Source organism: Phyllostomus hastatus, unplaced genomic scaffold (genome assembly GCF_019186645.2).
Source record: "Phyllostomus hastatus isolate PE091 unplaced genomic scaffold, TTU_PhHast_1.1 phas_contig_210, whole genome shotgun sequence".
Lineage (NCBI taxonomy): Eukaryota > Metazoa > Chordata > Mammalia > Chiroptera > Phyllostomidae > Phyllostomus > Phyllostomus hastatus.
Genome location: NW_025333737.1, coordinates 1,319,039 through 1,343,154, shown reverse-complemented (window position 1 = coordinate 1,343,154; position 24,116 = coordinate 1,319,039). Strand labels below are relative to the sequence as shown.

General features: G+C 57.6%; 1 protein-coding gene across 4 annotated transcripts; it reads right to left on the bottom strand.

Moving 5' to 3' along the window:
- Positions 1–696: 696 nt before the first annotated feature.
- Positions 697–23,050, bottom strand: MYO1C (myosin IC). Of its 4 annotated transcripts, none has more exons than XM_045836356.1 (32): positions 22,874–23,050; positions 15,431–15,586; positions 15,198–15,313; positions 14,406–14,604; positions 14,248–14,328; positions 12,483–12,662; positions 12,300–12,398; positions 11,983–12,096; positions 11,828–11,899; positions 11,288–11,407; positions 11,083–11,165; positions 10,762–10,867; positions 10,575–10,655; positions 10,183–10,274; positions 8,604–8,698; positions 8,478–8,524; positions 8,282–8,362; positions 6,364–6,469; positions 6,145–6,262; positions 5,466–5,579; positions 5,317–5,393; positions 4,881–4,949; positions 4,698–4,782; positions 4,438–4,597; positions 4,075–4,158; positions 3,259–3,352; positions 3,117–3,172; positions 2,836–2,971; positions 2,687–2,757; positions 2,500–2,597; positions 2,326–2,425; positions 697–1,918 (listed from the first exon to the last, which is right to left on the bottom strand). In XM_045836356.1, the coding sequence occupies exons 1-32, from the start codon at positions 22,946–22,948 to the stop codon at positions 1,892–1,894; spliced, it is 3,192 nt and encodes a 1,063-aa protein (XP_045692312.1). In that variant the 5' UTR covers positions 22,949–23,050; the 3' UTR covers positions 697–1,891. The 4 variants fall into 4 exon arrangements, with proteins under 4 accessions (XP_045692312.1, XP_045692315.1, XP_045692314.1 ...); XM_045836359.1 differs by lacking the exon at positions 22,874–23,050 and adding an exon at positions 22,419–22,550; XM_045836358.1 differs by lacking the exon at positions 22,874–23,050 and adding an exon at positions 21,955–22,182.
- Between the last annotated feature and the right edge of the window lie 1,066 nt (positions 23,051–24,116).

Below are 24,116 nucleotides of genomic sequence, written 5' to 3'. Positions count from 1 at the left end.
TTATTTGTGTCCATTGAGAATTGGCTCTGAGACTTAAATTACCCAGAAAGAGGCACTTTTTCTCTGCCTCTGCTGCCAACTTCATATAATAAGTCTGGTGCTGTTGGTGGCTCTTGCTACCACACCACAAGGAAAGACTAAGCAAGAGTTGGTTTCAGTCACATCTGTGACAATGTTGCCTAAGCACCTGAGAGCAGCCCAGCCCCAGGCCTGTTAGGTTGCAAATACTAATGTCCTTTCCTTCCCAAGCCAGTTTAGATTAGGTCTGTCAATTGCAACAAAGTTTGGAGACTATCCTTTGAAACCTACCTCAAATGTCATCTTCTCTGTGAGATGTTGGCAAAGGCCCCCCTAGTCAGGAGTCAGTCTCTTGTGTGTCTGCCCCTTGGCACCTGCACTTCCCATACCCGGCTTCCCTGCTGGGCTGAGGCCATGGGGAAGGAACTGTGTCTGTGTGTGTGATGTTTACCTCCCCCCAGTCCATGGCCCTGGGCCAGGCTGAGCAGCCCTGTGGGAGGGAGACAGTCAATGAAAAAGCAAGTTCGTGTTGCAGCTATTCGCCACACTTGCCCTTTCCCCTGGGAAGGGAGCCCTGCCTCCTTCCTTCTGGGGACAAGGCAAAAATTCTAATACAAGGCCCCTGGCTGCCTTCTGGGGGGTCCTGTCCCTTTCTTAACATTCACAAGGAGACCGATGTTGGCAAACAGTATTGCTTTATTTAGTGTTTCTCTGGATTGCAGAAGTGTCAGCAGTGGGCCAAGACCTCAGGAGGGCAGAGGCAGCTGGGCAGCCCCCAAACCCCCTGGGGAGGTGGTGGGGGAAGCAGCAGAAAAAGGTGATGTCCCTGCAGCTCCTCCCAAGGCCAGCCCCTTCCCCAGGTTCCCTGGACAGGGAGCAGGTCAGGGCCCAGGCAAGGCCTCACATCCTTGAACTGAGGTCAAAGTTATGTGAACAGGGTATTTGTGGTTCTAAGGCATGGACCCAGGCAGAAGTACTTCTCCTACCTGGTGGCCCCCAAGGGTGATTGCTGGTCAGGGAGCCACATGGTCCCTAAGACATGAACCTGTTCCATGGGGCCCCCTGTCCTTGGGAGAGGCAGTGAAGTGTGCTGAGAGGACAGGGCCGCAGTCCCGGTTTTGCCCCAGCCCGCGGGATGAAGGGCAAGTCCCTTCCCTCTCTGACCTATTGTCTGCTGCTCTCACAGCAGGAAGCTGGACTGGATGATCTCTCAGTCCTCCAAACTCTGTGTCTAAGACTTCTTCCCCTACTGCAGGATGCCCTTAGGCTAGGCTGATGACATTGAAAGGGCACTTTAAGGCAGGAGAAAGGGGCAGGCAAGGGAGGTCTCAGCCCCCCGGGGATGTCAAGATGGGCTGTGAAGGGTATAGGTGGGTAGGCAGGCAGACAAGGTGCCAAGGGGACAGGAGGACAGGGTGGCCTGGGCAGGGAAGAGTGCACCAGGGCCCAGACTGCCCAACCTCTGAGCTGCATTCCCTGCCCTGCTGGAGTCAGGGAAAACACATCCAGTGTGTCTTGGGGTGGGAAAACGGCATTTTAAAAAAATAGTTTCCTATAAAGCATCAAAAAATCTCAGAGAAAACCTCAGCAAAAAGTTCCCTTCTCTCAAATATTTGGCATCGGCAGCGGGGCTGGCATATCTGCCTCTGGCCCCGGCTTTCCTATTGCTGTGGCCCGGCCTGGCCCACTCCTGGGGCAGCTCCCTGGCCCCTGCAGCTCCCTCAAGAGAGGGGTGAGAAGGAGACAGGAGTCTGTTGGTGGACGTCGAGGTGTCCCTGGGTCCCTGTCTGGAAACTTGAGTCTTTGGTAAGTAGGAAGGGGAAGAGAGGGTAAGCAAAGCATTGGGAGGTGGGAGGTCCAGTGGGCGCCGTCATCACCGAGAGTTCAGCCGTGGGGCCACCTGCGGGGGCAAAGGGAGAAGCCCCCGTGGTGAGCAGCGGGAAGCAGACTGAGGTGCATCTGGCATTTGTCCTCACAGGTCAGGAACAGGCAGCAACAGCCTGGTCCTGGAGAAACTCATGCCATTCCCACTGGACTCCCTGCCCTAGCCAGAGTGGGCTTCTCCTCCCACCCAGCACACCCCTGGCCCCCCGAGTCTTCCCCATCTCTCCGTGCTGCCATCTTTATGACCCTTTGCACTGTGGGGCTCAAAAGTCCCCTGTGTCTGGTCCCCAGTGAGCAACGGGATAACGGAAGTGGTATGGTACCCAAACACTGACAAGGGAGCCTTGGCCACTGGAGGCTCCACCCCAGTCCTAGGGCCATCGGCAGGGAAGCAGGTGTTGGTGCCTGTTGGGTTGCACCCACCACAGCCAGGTGACCGTTCTTGGCCTTCGTGATGAGCAGTTCTGAGCCAGGTGTGAAGTCAATGATGCCGTCCCTGCCAGGGCCCCCTGCAAACTCGATGCTGGAGGGAAGGGGGGGTGTGAGCACAGCCCACATGTGTACACACAGCCCCCTCACCACCCCGGCTTGCCTCACCTGCCCTGGTTGATGTTGATGTTGTCCACACAGTCAGCGCTTAGGGCCATCTTGGTCAGTGTCTCAATCACGTGGTCACTCTGCAGCACCACATCCCCCTTCCGGGCCCAGACAAGGGGGGAGGTCAGGCTCTGCCCAGGGCTGGAGAACCCACCCACACTGCCACCCAATCCCCCCGAAGGGCCACCTTCTGCTTATTGTCCTCACGCTGTACATGCAGCACAAAAAGGCTGTCGCTCAGGCTGCTGACGGAGATTCCTAAGGGGGAAGGGCTGAAGTCAGGGATCAAGGGTCAGGGCAGGGGCCCTCGCTATGCAGCCCTGGACTCTGGCTTACCGGTCAGGTTGGCATAATCAATCCTCTGCTTGACCTTGGCATCCTCCACGATGACCACAGCACTGGGTGTCAGCAGCAGCTGCCGGGGTCGGGGCTTGTAGCCCTTTCGGTCATATTTCACCACAGGCACTGCATACTGAGGACAGAGGGTGGGTGAGGGGCAGGGGTGGGCTGAGGAGGCTCCCGCGAAAACCCTCTCACCCTCTGCCCAGGCCCTGGCACCCCCACCCAGCCCTTGGGCAGCAAAACTCTGCCAGACTAAGCTGCAAGCCGGGTCTCACCTGGATGGGCTCAGTGCCCAGGGCCTGCAGCACTTTGGGGCTGATCTCGTCCGCACCTGCAGCCCAGACAGGGGAGCAGTCAGAGGAGAGCGGGACTAGGATGCCCATGAAGGGTTTGGGCACCGGAGAGTCAGGGGCTCACCAAGCCGTGTGCTGATGAAGAGCCTGGGGACACTCTGGGGGTAATTGTCCTTCTTGCCCTTGAAGATCTCACTGGCCACTGCCTTCTGATGCAGCTGAGGAGACAAGGGCAGGGCAGAGGGGTGTCAGAGGGTGGGGACTATCCTAGTTGGGGGTACAGGCCTATCTCAGAAGCTGAGGCACTGAGACAGCCCCCCTTACCTGCTTTCTGGGCCCAATACCAGGAGCCTGAGCCCTGCCCCCAACACACCATTATCCCTCCTCTACCTTACCCCCAGTTCCACCAACCGAGGCAGAGAGTTCCCTAGAAGGGCCATGACAGCCTTGTTAGGGTCTAGGCCCAACTTGGGGGATAATTCCCCTCATTATGCCCTGGAACCCCCAATATTCAGCTTTGACATGGGATTTTGAAGCTGGCTGATTGCTAACATTCAAAACCACTACAGGTTACTGAGCCAGCTGGGTCTTTTAGCATTGCCAATATTGAGCTGGCAAATGCAAGGCACATTGGCCACCAATGTCTGTCTTTAGAGCCATGGCAGACATTACCAACTGATCAGAATGAACTACAGCCTTTTCAACACAGGGCTCTGGACATCCTTTACCAGCCCAGTGGAGCTGGTCCAGAAGGTGAACCCTAATGTCCACCCACAATCTACTCTAGCCTCTGCTTCATCCGAGAGGCCAAAGAAGGGCTGGGATCCACTTGAGGTGACATGGTAAATCAGGGGTAAAGCGCTCTCCCCAGGCCGGCACTCTTCAAGTGGTGCCCACTGCCCCCCCCGCCAGTCCACGCCTGCCTCCCAGCTCCGCAGACCTGCTGCTTCCACTCGGGGCTGATGCTCCGGCAGTACTTCCACACCATGTTCTTCATGCACAACTCCCGCAGCAGCTCCGAGGCCTGTGGGTACAAGCCATGTCAGGGCACCTGGACAGCCTGGCTCCCTTCCGAGGACAGCAGGCATGTGACCACCATCAGGCTTTTGCCTGCGCGACACCCACCCAATCTGGACAACCCCTTGCACTCCTGAGTTGTTTCGAAACAACTTGCTCTCCACAGCCCAGCCCCAGTTCCCCTCCCTCAGGGGACCCTGCTGACTGCTCTTCTGGCCATGTGGTCATTAGACCCCTTCACTGAGTGCTCTGAAGGTCCCTATGTCAGCCCCGAGGGCCCACAGACCTCACGCAGGGCAGGTGGTGGCGTGGGCCAGGAAGTGTCCAGGACATTTCGGGGCAGCTGCCGCCGCAGGTTGAGCAAAAAAGAGGTGCGCACATGGTCCAGGAAGAAGGCATTCTCGGGGCAACGGGGTGCATGGCGAAGGATGAAACCACGAATGAGCCTGGGGTCGGGGGGCCCAACAGGGATGAAGGTGAGAATTCTGACAACAGACCCCTGCACAGGCCCTGCCCTGCACCCCCTCACAGCACCCGGGTGCTCACCGCCGGATCATCTGTGCTGCCCACTTCCTCTTGGCGGCCTTCCTCCGTCCCAGAGTTCCTCGCCACCATGACTGGATGCAGATGGCTGCAGAGACCACAGACGGCTGACCTCTATCTCCTCACCAGGGTGGCACGCCCTAGCCCCAGACCCTGCCTCTACCGAAGATCCCGGGGCCCCCGAACCTGATCGCTTCACCCGGAGGAATTTCTGCCGCCAGTGAAAGCCCCTCCAGGCAGCCTGGATCTTCGTGGCTGTGGTTGGGAAAGAGAGTCAATTGGTCAGAGCTCAGGGGAACTGGCTGGGGGCCTGGCTGGCAGAGTGGCCCTGCAGCAGGAATGAGGGAGTGGTTGAAGGAGCTATTGAGTGAGAGGATAAAGTAAGAAGGGACAGTAAATGAAAGCAAGTAGGAGGGGCCAAAGGAATGTGGGGACATGCTCAGAGTTTGTACCCAGGGGCAGGACAGATGGCAGGGGCTGGGGCTGGGGCTGGAGCTGGTAAGGAGGGCAGCTGAATGTGGGCGAGGCGGACTTCCTGGAAAAGGAGCCGGAGCGCAGTGGTTTATTTCCTGCTCCCCGGAATGGATCCACTGGGACGGGAAGGGTGGGGCCTCTCTCTCACCCAGGCTCTGCCGCCGGACCTCCAGGGCATCCTCTGTGGCAAATAGGGTCTTGGGAAAACGGATGAAGATCTTGGTCCTGGGAGGGCAGCAGCGATCAGCCCCTGGTCATCCCTCTGCCCCCCAGACCCTAGGAGTGGGCACCACTCACCTCCCCATCTTGTACTCTTCTGGCTTGTAGCCGAGATGCCTGACCAGCACAGCCACCCCGTCCTGAGGCCTTCCTGCCCATGTCGGCCATGTCTCCGGGCACAGCGACTTGTACCTGGGGGGAGGAGCAGAAATGCACCCAGCTCCCACCCCAGCCAGCACCCTTCTCTAGGGACCCAAACCAGCATTCCTGGGCCCCTGCAGGGAGGTCCCCTTAATTGGAAGCTCACAGAAACCTGGGAAGTAGCTGTTATCCCCATTTTAAAGATAAGGCAACTGGGGTATTTTATCTGCTCGAGACCCTGGGGCTGGAATTCACGTCTGACTAACTCCCTGGGCTCTTAATTCAGAATAACCACAAGGCTGCTCTCTCCGAGATGACCAGAACCTCTGTCCTTCTCATAAGCTTTTACCATTTCTCTTGGTGACAGGTAAGCGGATGCCTGGCGCATGGACCCCTGCCCAGGTGCTCCACCAGGGCAAGACCTGGGGGGGTGTTCTACCAAGTTTGACATTATGCCTGCAGCATGGAAGGGCCCTTGGCATGGGACCCACTGCTCAGAGCCTCAGCATCCCGTCTCTGAAATGGGGCCAAGATTCCCTGAACTCCCACCCTGGTTCTAAGAGGCTCCTACCCTCTGGACCCCTTTCCCTGGCATTGAGCCAGGCCCCACCACTACCTCTGCAGGAAAGCCTCATATTTGCGGCGATAGGCAAAGCCGGCTCTGCGCACACGCAGGTTCTCCATCAGCCCCAGGTACTTCACCTGGTGCCGGATCAGCACCTCATCAAAGCGGCCTGGAGGAAGGGAAACAGGGTAATCAGCAGGTGTGCACAGGTGGTCCATGGCTCTTGCCCAGAGGCTCGGCCCCACAGGCCCATGGGTGGGAGGGGCCTACCAGGCTGTTTGGCGTCATTGGGCTTGATGCAGCGGACATAAGCGGGCTCCTTAGACTGCAGGATCTCCACGAGCTGCAGGAGGCTCATCTTGAACTGGGTGGCCACCTGGTGAGCCAGGGAGAATGGGAGGTTGGCTGGAGCTGGGCTGAGGCACCTGATCCCAGTCTGGCACAGCCCCTCCCTGAGGCAAAGCAGCAACAAATCTCACAACTACCCCCTGCCCTGCTGCGGCCCTTCCTCCCACCACCCTTTCTCACAACAGAGGAGGGGACAGACTAGGCCCACCTGCACTGCTCTGGCTTGGTTAGGGACCTTAGTTCAGGAACCTCACTGGGGTCTAAAAATCCTGCTCAGGCCTTGACACAACCACGATCCTACATCTTTTTTTGCCAACCACTCTTTCTTTTTCTAAAATTTCAGGGCCACGTTCCTAAACGTGTCCCACACCTATGTGTTCGGCCATCACCCCTGCACGCTGCTCTCTGTGGGACCATCAAGCAGACTTCAGCAGACTTGCAATCTACTGTGGTCCCATTAATGACAGGCTGCATGCCTGTGGTTCTGGGAGCACCAAGAAGGGGCAACTAATCCAGCCTGTGGGGTGACAGGCGTCAGGAAAGGCCTCCTGGACACGATCTTCAGCTAAGATCTGAAGGATGTGTAGGAAACAGCCAGCAGGAAGAGAGGAGAGGAAGGTGTTCCAGGCAGAGGGACTGCCTGCGCAGAGGCTTGATGGGCACAGGGAGGACAAAGAGCACATGGATCCAGGTGGGAAGTAGAAAGGAGGATGAGAGGTAGGCAGAGACAGCAGCAGGGCAGGTATCCAGGGGCTGAGGGACAGCTAAGAAGTGTTCAGGCAGCAGAAGTGGGCAAATCCATTGGTTGCTTGGATGAGGGGGACTGAAAAAGAGTCGGGGATGCTGCCCAGGTTTCTGGCTTGTGGGACGGGGAACCCAGGGTTCATTATACAGATGTGGAGTCTGGGGTGCCTGGGGGTGACTTGGAGGACATCGCTGGATACGTGAATCAGCATGGTGGAGAGGCTGGGGCAGTAGTGGATTAGCAGGTGTCCTCATGGGGGGATACTGAGGCTGAAGATGAGAGTGCTAGGTGGGGGGGGGGGTAGGAGGAAGGGGAGGACAGGGTTCCAGGGAATCAGACCCTGGGCAACATGCTGCTGCCTCCACGCCTTCCCTGCCAAACACACCTCAGGCCACAGCACTCCGGCCTGCCCTCCCCTGCTGCCCGTGCTCTCCTGGCCTCCTCTGGTCAAGCCCAACAGCCACACCTCTGCCCTCAGCTCATTGGAGTTTTCCCCGAAGCTGGCACTGTTGGCCACACTTGCCTTTCCCAACCTCTTTCCTCAATGATGTCACTCTCCTGGTCTTTTCGGGACTCTCTGTATTGGGGCCTCGTGCCGTCTACAGTGCCCTCCATTAGGTCCATCTGACAAGCACCTACTCATTCCCATGATCGCAGATACTTCCTCCTCCAGGAAGCCTTCCCCAAACTCCTCATTCCTTCCACTCCCTCAGCCAGTTTGCTGCTCCCTATTCTAAGTCTCCAAAGCAACCTGCACATATTTCTGTAAGAGCACGTATACATGTTTGTATTCTAAGTGCCTGCTAATATGTGCTACCAATGTCTGCTGGAGTGAGTGAATGCATGCAAGTGCCCACACAGAGATGTGTGTGTAGGTGTGTGAGTATATATATATATACACATACACACAGGCACAGATGCACACACACAAGTAGGCAGATACACACCCACAGGCAGCCTCCTAGACACACACAGACGTGCACACAGGCACCAGCAAACACACAAGCTCTCGTGCACACGGCCAACTCCCGGGCTCATGCAGTACTCATCCATGTGTGCGCACACACACCCCCCCTGGTCCCACAGCCTCCACACCGTCTCCGGTCGCTTCTTGTCACTGAGCTCACTCCGGTCGAAGCACTGGCTCATGATGGGATTCTCCGAGCTGCACATGGTCTGTGAGGGCACAGCAAGGGATCAAGGTGGTAGAATGGGGGGGAGGCAGGACAGATTCCTGGGGTACAGGTCATTCAAGGCCAAATCTGGAGTCATGCCCCCTAGTCCGCCTCACCTCCTTCAGGTTCCGAAAGAGAAGGTCATTGTTTTTATCCAGAAACCCTGGGAGGGGAGAGCAGATGTGAGATGAGGAAGAGCCCCCTTCCCTGTTTGCTGTGGGGACTAGCCCCAGAATCCTCACCGGTCACGCTGTAGGTGACTTCCCCAGCGTAGTGCAGAAGGCGGAACTCCCCACGGCCCAGAGATTTCCTGGTCCGTTGGTCAGCCAGCTTGTGCCTGGGTGGGGAGATGACAGGGAGAGGGAGCTACAGACTGCTGTCCTGAGCCACACTCCCTGCCTGCTGCAGCGCCTTCGAGAGGAGACAGGCATCCAGTGTGGAGCAGGCACGCCCAGGGTCACCCCACAGCCCACTCTGCAGCATGGCAGACAGGGCAAGGCCATCAGCCTGCCTGCACAGAGGTGGCCACTGAGTCTTGGGGAGGGAGACAGTCTTGCCCAGGGTCCTCCTGTGCCAGGACCAGGACCGGGGCCTCCACACTGCCAGGGCACACTGGGCCGAGGGCTCCTCCCAGGCCTCTTGCTGCTGCATGACAGCTCAGAGGGCTGAGCATGTGCCCACTACATTTTAAGAATGGAATTTGCCCCAAGAGATTACTTAAGTCTTAAGCATGTTTATACCCTTTAGCCTATTTTCTACTTTTAAGAACTATTTCAAGCAACTAACCAGAGACACAGGCAGAGATTTAAGGCACAAAGATGTCTGTGGCAGCTCTGTTCCAAGCAGAAGCCTGAAAGTAGGCCAGGGGCCCCCAGAGGCTGGGCGAGAGCAGTGGGGTGTCTATGGGTTAGAGCCGTTGGAGGAAGCGTCCTGAGGAGAATTCTCTGATGATACAGGAACACTCAGGACGTAATGTTACCCTGAGACTTCTACAGTCAGTCCTCACTTAACGTCATCAATATGTTCTGGGACTTTGACTGAAACAATGTATAACAAAACCAATTTTACCACATGCTAATTGACATAAACCAGTGAAGTTCCCACAGCATCTCATCAATGTTATAACAAAACAACATTGAGCCAGTAAGTTCTTGACTATGAAAAAAAAATGTATAGAAAAAGGCAGGAAGGAAATGCCTGGAATTGTTACCAGTGATGACCTCTGGGTAACAGGACTACAAGGGACTTCTGCACACATTCCAGCTTCCCTCTAATGAGCAACATTATTTTTACCATCAGAAAAAGGGTTCGAATAAACTGTCAAGCAAAAAGTGCTCAGGGCTTTGGCATTTGTGGCCCTAGAACTGAGCCCCAGCTCTGTAACTTACTAGATGTGGGATAACTTTGGGCAAATGACTTCTCTTTGAGCCTCAGTAAAATGGAGACAGCACCACGAACACCTCCTTCCGGGGCTGCTTCAGGTTAGAGCAGACGGTGTGCACAGCACATGCAGGACAGAGCTGGGACAGAGGGGCTGGCTTCCTTTCTCCCTCTCCCCACTTTAGGGGATTCCTTTAATAAGAAGCGATTTCCAAATAAGGAAGCTAAAAAAACCTTAGCAAGTTTCATTCTCAGAAAAGAATAAGGAAGAAGCCATGCTCCTGGCTTCTTTCTCTGTGGATGTCCTGTGAGCTGCAGCCTTGTGCGCCTGTCCTTAACTCAGCACCTCCTATGGTCATCTCTCCGTGGCCGGTGTTCCATGATTGCGAGGGGATCCCAGGCTTCCACAGGCTCTACCCAAGTGAAGGATTTCCCACTCACGTCAGGAAGTGTGGATGGTGCTTGACTGTGTCCTCTAACTTCTCCAGGAAGGTCAGATCGGTGGCCTCCCCAGGGCGCAGACACTCCTCGTCCTGGAGGGAATGGCACAGAGTGATGGATGTGTCCAGGGAGGGGCTGGAGAGCACAGGAAGTTTAGGGGCACCATGAAGGAGGCACAGACACAGGGAAAAGAGGCAGGTCGTAGGGACCTCCTCGAGACAACTTCCGGATCCAGCCAGCACCTCACCTCACCCTCCATGCACAGCCCTGCCCTGTCCCTGCTCCGCCCCAAGCTCTGGCCCTCTGTGGACTGGCCTGGGAAGAAATGGGAAAGAGTGACGTCCTCCCACCCAGCTCCTCCACGTGAGTCTTTGGAGGAACAGAGGACTCACCAAAATGGAAATGATGCCCTTGAATTTCTCCTCTACCAGATCACAGATGATCTTGTTGTTGAAATACTGGACGGGCTCCCACTGAGGGGTAAAGGGAAGGAGGGCATCATCATGGGGTCCTGGTGCCTCTCCAGGACTGAGCCTGGGCTTCCTATGGGGCCTGGGACACCGGCAGGCCTGCACTCACCGCGATGCCCTCTGCCTCATACTCCTCCTGTTCCGACTTGAGGGTCAGTTCGATGAAGAGCTGCTGCAGCTTCTCGTTGCAGTAATTGATGCAGAACTGCTCAAAGCTGTGAGGAAAACACAAGAGACCACAGGAGCTCAAGGGAGACACAGGACCAGGGGTAAGGGAAAGGTGGGCGAGGGCCCTGAGCAGCTATGGGAAGAAACACTTATCAGGACCCAGGGTTGTCAGGGAACCACCAACGGGAATGCAAGAGGCAGGGGAACAGAGGAGAGGGCAGGGAGACAAGAGGAGAGACAGGCCAGAGGAGGGGGCACTGACCTGTTGTGCTGAAACACTTCGAAGCCGTAAATGTCCAGGAGCCCAAGGACAGTGGTGCTCCGCCAGCTGGGGCTCTCGGCGTCCTAGGGCCAGTCATCCAACCAAGAGCATGGGTCCCCACGTCTGCTGGCCCCAGCTCCCAGCCCCAGGCCTCCCTGGTCTGCCTTCCCTGCTGCCTTGGGGGCAGCCTGAACCATGCCCTCACCTTGGAGGCCAGCGACCTGTTGATCTTCCCGACCAGCCAGGTAAAAGTTCGACTATACACAGCCTTCGCAAGAGCGTCTCGAGCATAGGCAGCCTGTTCCAGGTTCAGTGGGCTCAGGAGCTGCAGGTGTGGCGTGAGACAGGGAGATGAGTGCTGAAGGCCCCCTCCCACCCTGTCCCTTCTGGGTTTGGGCCGGACACCAGGAAACTATGCCTGTTCTGCCCTCCTCCCTCAGGAGTGTGGTGGGGAGGGACACAGGGGAGGACACAGTGGCCACACCAGTGGGAGGATTATCATGAGGGACAAGAGGTCTCATTCCTAGAGGTAGGAGTCTTGGTTCCAGCCTGATTCTGTCACCCTCTTCCTGCGTGACCTTGGCCAGCTCTGTGTGTCTCTCTGAGCTACCTGCCTTATGTTCTCCCAGCACTGCTGAGAGGTCCAGCTAAACAGGCCGGGGAAAGGGGCATAATGAGAGCGGGAGCTACCTTGGAACACCTGCCTCCCTCACCCCACACCTGCAGGCAAAGGCCCAAGCCTCACCTCCTCTCCTTTGGCGATGATCTTCCTGTGCGTCAGTGCTTCTCGCAGCGTTGAGCCATCCACACCAAGGAGCTGTCAAGAGCAGGAGTGCGTGGTGAGGGTGCCCTTCCCTTTGCCCAGCTGCTCTGCTCTTGCCCTCTGCTCACTGCACTCACCCTGGTTAGATACTTGAGCTGATTCTCGGTGGTGACCTGGGCATTGCTCTCCTCGTCAGCAGCAAAGTGGATGTTGCCCAAATGCAGGACACTGGCCACGATGCTCAGCAGGTCCTGGGGGACAGGCAGGGGAAGATGAGGGTCACAGGAGGGGCTGCGAGTTTCCCAAGGGCAACCAGAGGACAGTCAGATGAAGCAGGGACCAGGCGGTGAAGTGTGTGCGAGGAGAAGGGCGATCAAGTGGAAATGAGCGGTACACATGGACTGTTTTCAGAGAGTGACAAGAGGAAAGGGAGGGTCCCCAGCAGAGGCCTCACCTCCACTTCATCCTCAGTGAAGTTGATGACTGTGAGAGCCTTCCTGACGACCTTCCAGTCACTCTTGTCATTGATGGAGGAGACTTTGGCACACTGGCCCTGGAGGAGGCGCAAAGCTGGGTTAGCAGCCCCGGCAATGGGCTGCTCCCCCCGTGGCACCTGCCCTGCTTGCCAGCTACTCACCTTCACCAGGTACAGGTAGCTCTGGGGGTTGCGTTCCAAGCCCAGCCTGCGCAGTATCTCCTCTTCGCCCCCCTCCAGCAGCTGATAAAAAATGTGGAAGTTCCTCTCCCCATGATTCTGGTGGACCACGCGGGACTTCTCCAGGAGGTAACTGAGGATGTGGCCACCCACGGGGGCACCCTGTGGGCAGGACGGGACATGGTGACTGCTCGGGGGCCTGGGAGTGGGGCCCACCTTCCCTTCTCTCCCCTGCATTCCTGGGCTCTAATTCTAGCTCTGCCACTAGCAGCATGGGCTCAGCAGGCTACCCCTCTGCTTCAGTTTCCCCATTTAAGAAATGAGGACATTCGACCCTATGTACTAGTCAGCTCCACTTGGATGCACAACAGGCATCTCAAACTCAACAGGCCTGACGGTGAACTCCTAACCCCCCTCCTCGGGCTAGCTCTATGAGCATCTCCCATCTGATCAATGGTTACTTCATCCTGTTAGGTGTTCAGGCCCACATATTGCAGTCCTCCTCACATCCAGTTACACAGTCAATCCTCTGCCTTGACCTTCAAAAGCCCTAGAATCCAACCATTGCCCACCACCTCCACCATAGCTACACTGGTTCCGGCCACAGTCATCTGTCACCTAGATAATTATTATTTTAAAGATTTTATTTACTTTTAGAAGAGAGGGTAAGGAAGGGAGAAAGAAAAGGAAATATTGATGTGTGAGAGAAACATCGATTGGTTGCTTCTCATACACACCCTGACAGGGGACCGAACCCACAACCCAGGCATGTGTCCTGACCGGAAATGGAACTACCAATCCTTTGCCCTACAGGACAATGCCCTACCAACTGAGCCACACCAGAGAGGGCTATCACCTAGATTACGATTGTATCAGCTCCCTAACTGGTTTCCCTGCTTGGCCTGGTTGTCTGACCACCTATTCTCAACAAAGTGGCCAGGACAATCTTTTTAAGAGGAAAGTCAGATATTGACATACTTGTTCCAAATCCTCTGGTGGCCCCCTTCCACTCAGAGTTATAAAAAACAATGAAAGGGCCCTGGCTGGCATAGCTCAGTGGATTGAGCGTGGGCTGCGGACCAAAGCATCGCAGGTTCAATTCCCAGTCAGGGCACATGCCTGGGTTGCAGGCCACAGCCCCCAGCAACCACACATTGATGTTTCTCTCTCTCTTTATCCCTCCCTTCCCTCTCTAAAAATAAATAAAATCTTTAAAAAAAACCTTCTGATTAAAAAAAAAAAACAATGAAAGTTCATACAGAGACCGTCCAAGGCCTGCACTATTCAGCCTCTCCTATTCCTTGGCCCCTCGCTCTCTCCTCCAGCCACTCTGACCTCCCTGCTTGAAAGCAGCAAACAGCCTCCTACCTCAGGGCCTTTGCACTGGTTATTCCCGCTGCCTGGACCCTCTCCCCCAGTATCTGCACAGCTTGCTCTCCTGTCTCCACCAAACCTTTATCAAAATGCCACCTTCTTAGTGAGGTCTGTCTGTGTCATTTGAGAGAGCAGCCGCCCCTACTTTATTTCTGCCATGGCACTTGTCACTTAGATTATGTTTTTCTGTTTACTGTCTATCTCCCCGGAAGGCAGGATTTGTGTCTGTTTTGTTTCACTGCTGTAGCACCAGCACCTGGAACAGCGTCTGGCGCACAGTAGGAACTCCATTAATATTTCCCGGTGCCAGGGACCTGACCGGTGGGTGCTACTGAACGGGGTCCCACACCCTGCCCTGGCACACCACTGATACCTTGAAGTCAAACTGCACGTCCATGTACTTCCCAAACCTGCTGGAGTTATCATTCCGGAGGGTCTTGGCATTTCCAAAGGCCTAGGAGCAAAAGGGGTGTGAGGGATGCCAGCCTTCACTCTCCTCTTCCCTCCCCGCAGATGCTGCTGGTCCCTCACCTCCAACACAGGGTTGCTCTGTAGCAGCCGGTCACGCACAGCACCACCCCGCTCAGGGGCTGGGCAGGTCTCGGCATAGAACTGCAGTAGCCGCTTGGTGGCCTCCGTCTTGCCTGCTCCACTCTCCCCAGAGATCATCACTGCCTGGTCCCGACGCTCCGTGCGTAGTGCCCGGTACACGGTGTCGGCCACCGCAAACCTGGGACAGAGGCTGGTCAGGAGCTCGGGGGGTGGGGGGGGGGGGGAAGGGCGGGGGAGGGGCTCAAGCAGACGCATGTAGTGGGAGTCTCACAGGTAGGACCAGGGGAGGGCACTCCCATATCTGGTTGCAGGTCGCTTGTGGGTGGGAGCTGCATGTACCCTTGAAGGTGAGGACTGGGGGACCCCCAAGGATTTGGGTGAGGGGAGAGTCTGCACAGCTGTGGATGGGTCACTTTCAGATGAAAGATAAAGGGGATCACTCATGAGTAGAGGTGTTACAGGTTATTCAAGTAGAGGTTGGGGTCCCTCATAGGTAGGGCTGGAGGTCCCTCAGAGGATCACTGAGGCTGGGGGCCACACCAGGTAGAGGTGGGCAAATAAGTCGTGAATGAGAGTTGGTGTGGGGGCCGCGGAGGTCCTGCCCAGGTGGGGCTGATGCATCTTAGCTGGGGGTGGAGTCAGTGCAGGGTGAGGGACTGTGGGATTCCTCACAGATGTGAGCCATGATCCATCCAAAGTGGGAGGTCAGGGGTCGTTGTAGAATAAGGGTCAGGTGGGGTCATCTGAGATGGGGAGGCAGATCTCACTCACAGGTGGGGTGGCACCTCATAGAAACTGACGCCCCGGTAACGCTCCATGTGCTGACGGCTGTAGATCTGGAGGTCCCGGTAGGGGTTGACAGAGACCAGGACTGGGCCAATGTAGGTCTGGGGGTCAGGGGAGGAGGGTCAGAATTTTTCCCCAGAGACCCTGATGCCTCTGGTCCTGTCAGTCCTACCTCTGAGTACCCCAGCACCCCCACTGTCTTCCCACTTGGGCCTCACGTAAATGAGATTCTCCCGGAACCGTCGCCGCAGGTTCTCGATGAAGGCTGCCTCACTGGTGAAGTTCTCCAGCAACACAAAATCCTGTACCCCCACCCGGTCACGGGCGGTCAGTGCGCTCTCCATGGTCACCCGCACCCCGTCACTGCCCAGGGCCTGTTGGGAATGAGCCATGGGAGAGGGTCAGGGCAACAGTGTAAGGTAAAGTCATTTGTTCCCATCACAGCCTTTGGGATTGAGAGGGCAGCCAGGGGCAGGTGGACACAGGAGGTCTGAGCACAGGACACAGAGAGAACATCCAGGAGATGGACCATGCTGGGTACACGGGGCCTGGGTCACAGGAAGCCAGCACACGGAACAGAGGACACGGGTCACACAGAACAGATCCCTTGCAGGGCACATGGGATATAGACACAGGCACTGGAGCACAGAGGACCCTAGAGGACATAGGAGCAAGACTACCGAATCCAGGGAGATGCTAGTTTTGTGTGGAGAAAGGAGGGTCAGGAGGAGGAACTCCTACAAGGAAGAAAAAGCTCTGTTGACCTTGGACAAATCCCCTCCCCTCTCTGGGCTGCTTCCGTCTCAAGGAGGAGGGGTTGAGTTAGACCAGGTGACTTCAGGTTTCTTAGCTCTAAGCCATGTGACAGGTGTTTTGGAGGACAAATAGTTCAGAGTGAATTCTGCGGGTGGGTAAGGGGCGTCTCTCTCATCCCCATCCACCAAAATCTCCAGGGGCAGAGAGTCTAGAGACCAGGTAAGAGGCCAGCCCCAAGCCATAGATAGGAGAGGGATCTCTCAGAGGGCTTCCCAGCCCAGCTGAACTCAGCACTCACCCCAGAAGGGGGGCCTCCCTCCCTTGGCTGGGCCACACCCTCCCCATCAGCTGCCAGGCTCCCCAGACACCCTCCTCCACTGAAAACCCAGAGAGGCCCCAAGGGGGTGGGGGTTTTACCACGGAAAGCCCAGCTGCTGGCCTCCAGCTGCCTCTGGGGCCCACCGGAGGGTAGGGAGAGGGACAGGCTCAACAAAGCCCTCACCTCACAACATACTCTCTTCAAAAAGGGTCTGGGGACTCTCAGAAATTGGCACCAAAAATGTCATGGGTCAGAGAAGAGCAAGGTGGCAGTGGTGGGGTTTAGATCCCCAAGAGGCCACCAGGTCTTCTCCAACCACGGACCACCCAGACCTCTGGTCATGGGCACCCCTCCGGGTCTAACCAGGGTCCTGCCTCCCCCAGGCCTGTCCCTCACTCCCCCTGCGCCCCCATCCTGCCCTGAAGCTGCTAGCAAATCTGGCCAACGCTCCCGCCCCCTAGGCGCTCTGGGTGACAGTCTCGGAGCTGAGAGCCTTCCCCACGAGCTGGGAGACGGGCCCCAGGTCCGCGCGCCCCGCGGCCCTCCCGGCCTCGGCCTCCTCCCGCTGCAACTTTCTGGGACGCTTTTCCACCCGAAATTCCTGGGCCGCGCCCGCTTCCTGACGGGGCCGAGACGCCGCCGCAAGGCAGGGAGGGAAGCCCGGGACCCCCGCCCTGCCCTCGCCCTGCTCACCGACGCCCGGTAGCGCATCCTGCCCGGCCGGCCTGGCGCCCCGCTCCGCAGCCGGGGCTCTCCGCCCGGGGCTCGGCCGCGGCGGCGTCAAGGAGGGAGGGGCCGACCCGCCCCCGCACCGCCCCCTCAGGGAGCCTGCGAAGCGCGGGACTCCCCGGGCACCTGGGGCTCCCCGGGGCCCGGACTCCGGGGTCCCTCTGCAGCTGGGGGGGGGGGTTGGAGCTAAGGGTGCTCTGGGGGCGGCGATGGGGGCGGGGCTCCCCGCCGGGCAGGGGCTCCGCCTGAGTCAGGTTTTCCAGGAGGGACGTCGTCGGTTCCAGGGTGGGGCCCGGAACCCGCGCGGCCGCCGCGTCTACACCGACCCGGAACTCACTTCCGGGCCTGCGTCTACACCACACACCAGACCAGGCGCGGGAAGCGCGCCGAGGCCCGTGGGTCTCGGAGGAAGCAGGATTTCCCTCTCCCTTCCCCCCACCTCAAGTCCAGGCAAAGTTAAAAATAGATCGAAATGTCCAAATACGGCCGGCACACCCAGGCGGGCGGAGCCTCCATGCGGGGCACTGTCCACCCCCATACCCTCTCTTTGGGGGTGTGTGGGCCCCGTGTCTTTAAGTCCCGACAAAATCTCTTTAGGTTCCTGCATTACCACAGAGCGAGTGCCCAAGGGACAAGGGCAGCCACAGAACGACTTTGCCCCGAGCAGCATGTGCCCGGCCTCAATGGAGGTCTCAGTTCCCCACCTGGGAAACCCACGTCCGACTTCCAGCATTTGGGGCCGGGCACACACTGCTTCTTCCCTATCCCGGACACCCCAGCTAGGGCTTCTGTGCCTCAGGGTCTCTTTACCTCTCTCCCTCCTCTGGCCGGGGGGCTCCCTCTATAGTCCCTCTGGATACGTCCACACTTTTTGCTCAGGACCCTCTCCTCCCAAAAGCAGCCCCCGGGATTGGACTTTGGGGAGTCACTACCCTGAGGAGCGAACTCGAACCCAGACCCCACCGCTGCTGGGGTGGTGATGGCTAGTGCTTGCAAAAGGCTGGACGGAGTATTTACTACAAGCTGTTTGCGAGCAAGTCAATCCACTTCATTTCTCGCAACGACTTCTTCCTTAAAATGAAGCTAATACCTGCCTAAAAAGGGTTGTGGAGAAGGCTCAGATACAGCCCCGAGGCCCCTCCCAGGCCCTTGGTAAACACCACTTCCCCGTCTCAGCCAGACACTCATTCCACTCGTGCTGGGGGCCAACCTACTAAGAGCCAGGCCCTGGGCTAGACTTCTTATCTGGCGGGGAAAGCCCCTCAGACGGGTCTACCAGTCACAAAGAGCTCTCCGGAGCGTCACCGGTCCCCGCCCCCCCACCTGACAGATAAGGAACCCCAGGCGCAATGCTGAAGACACCGACTTTTCCTGGAGGGAAGAAGGCAGAACCCGCACCCAAAGCTCCCTTGCGCCCTATCCTCGGACCCGGACCCGGGCTCCCCAGGGAAGGGCTGAGGCTGCGGCAGGTGGGGACTACAGCCCAGCAGGGAAGGTTCATTACCTCGGGAACAACAGCCGGGCCAGAGCCATGACCCGGGGAACCCCTCGAGGCGGGCGCCAGCTGGGAGATGGGGCCCCCTGGAGGGGGTGAGGGGACTGGGTGCCACCGCACGCAGCTGGGAGATGGGTGGGAGCCGAGAGGAGTGGTGGTATGAAACGCCCCCTGCAGAGGTGGGCTCAAGGCAGGAGGGGGCGCACGCTGCGGTGGTCCCAGGTTTAAACTCCAGAGGGAGCGGAAGCAGGGAAGGGATTCAGCGTCCAGCCCCCCCTGGGGGGGGGCGGGGAAGGAGGTCTAGCAAGCTCCCCCACGAGAGTGGCTCTCAGCGGTGAGAGCGGACTGGGCTCCCGGACCGAAGGGGAGGAGCCGGAGCGTGGGCGGAGCCTCGCGACCGCAGTGCCCGCCCACCGCCAGCCCAGCGTCAGGCCGCTGGAATGAGCGGAATCTGCGTGCGGAGGGGTCCGGCGGGCCATCCCCGACCGGGGGCCGCGCCGCCGCATTCCCGGGATGCCCTCTGGCGCCCCGGTAACCACCGCCTGGCGGCAGGAGGGTGCGTGCCCACGGCTGCGCGGGCGGCTCCAGCCCCAGCCCCAGCCCCCCCCACCAGCCCCCTCCGGCCCACCCGGCCCCGCCTCCCTGGACGGAAGTGCCATCTGGGGAGAGGGGATAAAGAGACACCGCGAGGAAGGCTGCAGCGCAGGGGCATCCTGCGTTCTGAGCCCAGCCAAGCCAAGAGTCTGCCCTGTTACTCCCGTTTCACAGACGGGGAAACTGAGGCGGGGCAGGTGAATGACTAGTTTAAGATTGCAGGACTAGGGGGGAGAGGAGTATAAGGGGACTAAATGGTAATGAAAAAATATATAATAAAGATTATATATTTTTTTAAAAATCTGCCCTGGCTGGTGTGGCTCAGTGGATTGAGTGTCTAGGCCTGAGAACCAAAGGGTCGCTGGTTCAATTCCCAGGCAGGACACATGCCTGGGTTGTGGGGCCAGGTATCTGGTGTGGGGGGCGGGGCACGTGAGGGGCAACTGTACATTGATGGTTTTCTCCCTCTCTTTCTCCCTCCCTTCCCCTCTCTAAAAAAGGAGTAATTTTTTTAATGAAAAAAATTATTTATGGGGAAGGGAGGGAGAAAGAAAGAGAGGGAAACAATGTATGGTTGCCTCTTGAGTGCCCCGCCCTGGAGACCTGGCCAGCAACCCAGGCATGTGCCCTGACTGGGAATCAAACCACTGACCCTTTGGTTTGCAGGCCGGCACTCAGTCCACTGAGTCACCCAGCCAGGGCTTAAAATTAAATAAATAAAATATTTAAAAATTCTATTTAGAACAATCCCAGGACTAGTAAAAGGAGGGGTGGGATTGGAACCGGGAGCTCTAGCACTCATTAATCCCTCAGGGCTGCCCTAGAGCCTGAAGATTTCCGACCTTCTCTGTAAGGGTTAACAGCTACCCTGCCAGGCTCTGACCTTCCTCGGTGACCCCATGACCTCAGTGCCAGTACACAACCCTGTTGGTGTCACTATTGACAGGTAGGCCTTAGGAGTAGCAGGTAGGAAGTGTAGGCCATGGCCTTTGGGACCCTAGCATGGCCCTGAACCAAGGGCCTGGGGTATAACCATGGCCTCTGAGTGACCCAGGACTTATGTCCTAAGGCTGCTTCTGGGTGTCCTTAGACATCTGGGGAGATGTTTCCAGAGAACCTGGATTATCTAGTGCCATTTACCTAATATGGGCCAGGTGCCCCCAAGCCTGACCTCTAGAGGAGTGGGGAGGACAATGGGTAGCCTTAATTGTGCCCCCAGCCCAAGACCAGGGCCACGAAAGCCTGGAATGGGTGTTCTGAGGACCTTCAGATCACTGCTATAAGCAAATATTTACTGAGGCTGCCATAAGGCTTCTTGAGAAAGAACCAGAGCTTATCTCACAGGCAGTGCTGTGCTGGAAACGGAACAGGTGCTCAATTTATATTTATAAAACATTTTAGGCCTGGGCCCAGGCAGTCCCACAACGGACTGTTCCAGACTCAAGGGAACTGCTGTGAGGGGGAGTGGGGAGGAATGGTGATGACTCGGGGGCTCTGCCTGACTGCTCACAGGACCCAGTCGAGTCTAGCTCCAGAACCATAGGCCTTTGGCCTGCCAGACGATTCTGTCTAGGGGTCCAGCAAAAATAAACAAAGCACCTTGCCCCCCAACCTACCCTCCTTGTTCAATATTCTGTACATAGGGAGACAAAGGCCTGCCCTCCCTCCTCCCTCCACTCCTCACACCAAGGAGTCACCACCTGCTAGAACCTTTCTTCTGCTCCACTGTTACTGTTCCACCCCTGGATCAGGCAGCATCCTCCAAACTAGCTTCCCTGACTTCCCATTAACCCATTTTCCCACAGCAACCTGTGGTTTTTACAAATGCAATCTGATCAATTAACATCTCATGTTAATAGGCTGAATGTTTACAGGGCATCAGTCCATCTGCTAAACCTGTATTTCACACCCACTGCTTCTTGCCAGGCCCCTCTCTGTCCCCAATTTACCCTGCTGCTCTTATGTTCCTGTGTGACCACAGGGGTGACCCTCTCCAGTCCCTTCTCTCCCTGTGCCTTCACCACCACACACAGCCAGATGAGCTGCTCCCACTCGTGCCACCAGCCACACGTGGTTCTCTAGGCTTCCTGCCTTTGCACCTGCAATTTCCTTGGCCCTGCACACACTTCCCCTCCCCAACTGAATGACTCTTAGTGAGCCTTGAAGACTCAGCCTAGGGTATCACCTCCTCCAGAACCCCTTCCTGACTCCCTCCAACATACAGACCCCTCTTTATCACAATACGCTGTAATCACTGGTTTCCTGGTCAGTCTCTCCCAGGAGACCGCTCCTGCCTGGAGCATACACGGAGCCTGGAACAGTGGGGTTCAATAACCCTTTGTAGCCGCTTGCGTGAATGAATGGATCACAGAGCAGACAGTGTAAGCAGGAGGCTACAGCGTGCCCGCAGTTGAATAAAGAGGTGGGCCAGCCATTCATTCTCTCATTCATCTGGAAGTCCCCCAGCCGTCACACTCACAGGGGTCTAGGCGTGCTGGGACCCTGGCAATACTTGGCCCTGGGGGCGGGGAACGGGAAGGGGCGGAGCTGAACCGCTTCTCCGGAACCCAGAGGCAGAGTACGACCTAGGGGCGTACTGGGTGTCTGGGTCTCAAGACCCCAGCCTTACTTCCCCACCCTCCCGTTACCCACAAGTAATCTTAGGTTTCTGCTAGGCTGAGCCCTGGCACCATAGGGTCCTGGGACCTCGCACAGACCGGGCCAAGCCGACCCTCGGCCCAGCGACCCCAGGGTCGGTGACCTCTGTTTCCCGCACGATAGTGGAGGCCTCCCATAGCCATGAGACCGCTGCCTGTCCCTGCGCCCGCGCGGGCGCCCTGTGTACTCACCGGCTCCGCTGTTTTGGTGTGCCGGTGGGGGCCAAGATAGGCGGCGTGGCCGGCTCCGTGGGCACGTTCTCCCCGCCCAGGGCCCGCCCGGGGCCGGGCCGCTGCCTGTCGTCATCCCTAGCAGGGCGCAGACACAGGCTCGCGCCCGCGCGCGCGCGCAGCCTCCTGCCCAGCACAGCTCCAGGCCGGGCCGCCCTGATCTTGACCCAGTCCTAGTCGGCGGAGACTTGGTACCACACACTCCGCAACCAGCTCCCAGGACGAGGAGGGTCACAGCGCGCGCGCGCGCGCGCACACACACACACACACACACACACACACACACAAGCCCGCGCCTTTCTCCAGCAAAGAGCCGGCCCTTTCGCTTTAGTACTGGGTTGGGTGGGTGCGTCTGATGGGGTTCTCCCTCACCATTCTAGGGCCCCTTTGCATCCCCAGAGCAAACCCGCCCCTCCTCTGCGTACCAGGCCAGGTCGGTTCTTTTTGTGACTCTTTCTTCACCTCATTCCGCTCCAGCCACTGCTCTGAGCTGGCCAGAGGCGGCCTTGACTGAGCTCGTTCTGGGTGCTTGGAGTTTCATAAGCACTAGTCCTTTGACCTCAGAGCAGCCCAGTCACCTAAGTGTTATTCTGCCCAGTTCATGGCCCAGCCCACTGAGGATCAGGGAGCAGGAGGAGGAGGAATTCAACCCCAGGTCCCCACTGTGAAAAACCCTGCTCCTAGTGACAGTTAATAGAGTGGCACTTAAAACCTTACCCCTCCTTTCCATACACTGTTGTCCAGTCTGTTCCTATCCCACCACGGATCAGAACCCTTCCCCACTGCTCAGCTCTTTCCCAAGGGGTTTGTTTGAGAGAGCGCTGGGGGTGCTGGAAAGATACAGCCGCCCTTCCTCCCTGCCCAGAGCATCCCAGCTTACAAGTTTGCAGGGCCTGTGGGGATGAACCACACGGATGATCTCGCCGGTGGGGATCAGCTCCACTTGCAGCGCCATTCCCCTTGTGGATAGCCAGCGTTGATGAGCACTGGGGCCTCTGAGCAAAGGTCTGCCTGCCTGATACACAGGCTATGGCTGCTCCTGGAGCCAGGGATCTGGCCTTATGCTGGGATGGCCACTTGGTTCAGCTTCAACTTCAGCCCCAGGGGATGCGTCTGGTCCAGCTCCTCAGGACACAGCTGGAACAGCCCAGGTCTGATTGGGAGGCCTCTGGGCCCAGAGGGTTGGGGCAGGAAGAGGAGGGGCTGAGTGATGGAGGAAATGCCTGTTGTCCCAGGTAACCAGAGCAGCTGATACAGCCACCATGGGGTACCCTGGGCTCTAGGTCAAAGGGTAGGTGGTCTTTCTCCCCAGCAGCTCCCTGGCTGAGCCTCCCCCTGCCCACTTACTGGTGTCAGCTGGAGAGCAGTGACCACTCCCCAAACCAGCATGCACATTCCATCCTAAGCCAAGAGGATCCATCAGTAGGCACTGCCCCTCCTGCATGCCCTGTCCCCTTCCTCCCAATTTGCCTGCCTCCCATGGCAGCATATGAGCCCCTTGACTGACAGGCCAGGGCTGCTGGGGGCTGGCCATGTTGGTCAGGGGCGGTTGACTGGCTGGAGAAGCAGGAGGGCACTGTGAGAACCCCCTGTACCAACCTCCTCTAGAGACAAATGCTTGGGAGGTTTGTCCCTGGGTTCCCTGGTTGTGGACAGCCTTAGCCCTGCTGGCTCCTTACTTTTCCATTAGCATCCTCAGGTGCCCCCTACCCTTAATGTTCCTGTTTTTCTATATTTATTGTTGCAAAATCATCACAGCTGACACTTTCCTGGCCTGGGACTGAGCCTTGGGTCTCCAGCCATTCCTTATAGGAAGTGAGAATGGGGAAGTGGATGGGGGCAAGTGGGAGGGGTGAAGTCCAATGTTGGGCAGTCACATTCCCCCAGGCACTATTCCCTACCCTCCTCACAGCTTCCCCTGCCCCGCCCCGGAAAGACCAGCAAAGCTTCCTTCCTTCCTCCAGGAAGCACATCTATCCCGAGCAGGCTCATCCCCGGCAGCCACACAATGGCCCTTATCAGCCGTGGAGCCAGGCACAGAGACCCAGAACACATGAAGTCTCACATATTTCCTGTTTCCACTCAGGGTCAGGGCTGGGCCCAGAGTGGCTATATCCTGACTG

Bases quoted from the DNA above. Each gene is read 5' to 3' on its own strand.
- MYO1C (XM_045836356.1), bottom strand. From the start codon at position 22,948: ATGGCGCTGCAAGTGGAGCTGATCCCCACCGGCGAGATCATCCGTGTG. The intron at 11,408-11,827 runs GTGAGGCTTGGG...CCACACCTGCAG, and splicing joins TCATCGCCAAAGGAGAGGAG to CTCCTGAGCCCACTGAACCT. The intron at 11,166-11,287 runs GTGAGGGCATGG...GACTGGCCCTAG, and splicing joins ACAGGTCGCTGGCCTCCAAG to GACGCCGAGAGCCCCAGCTG.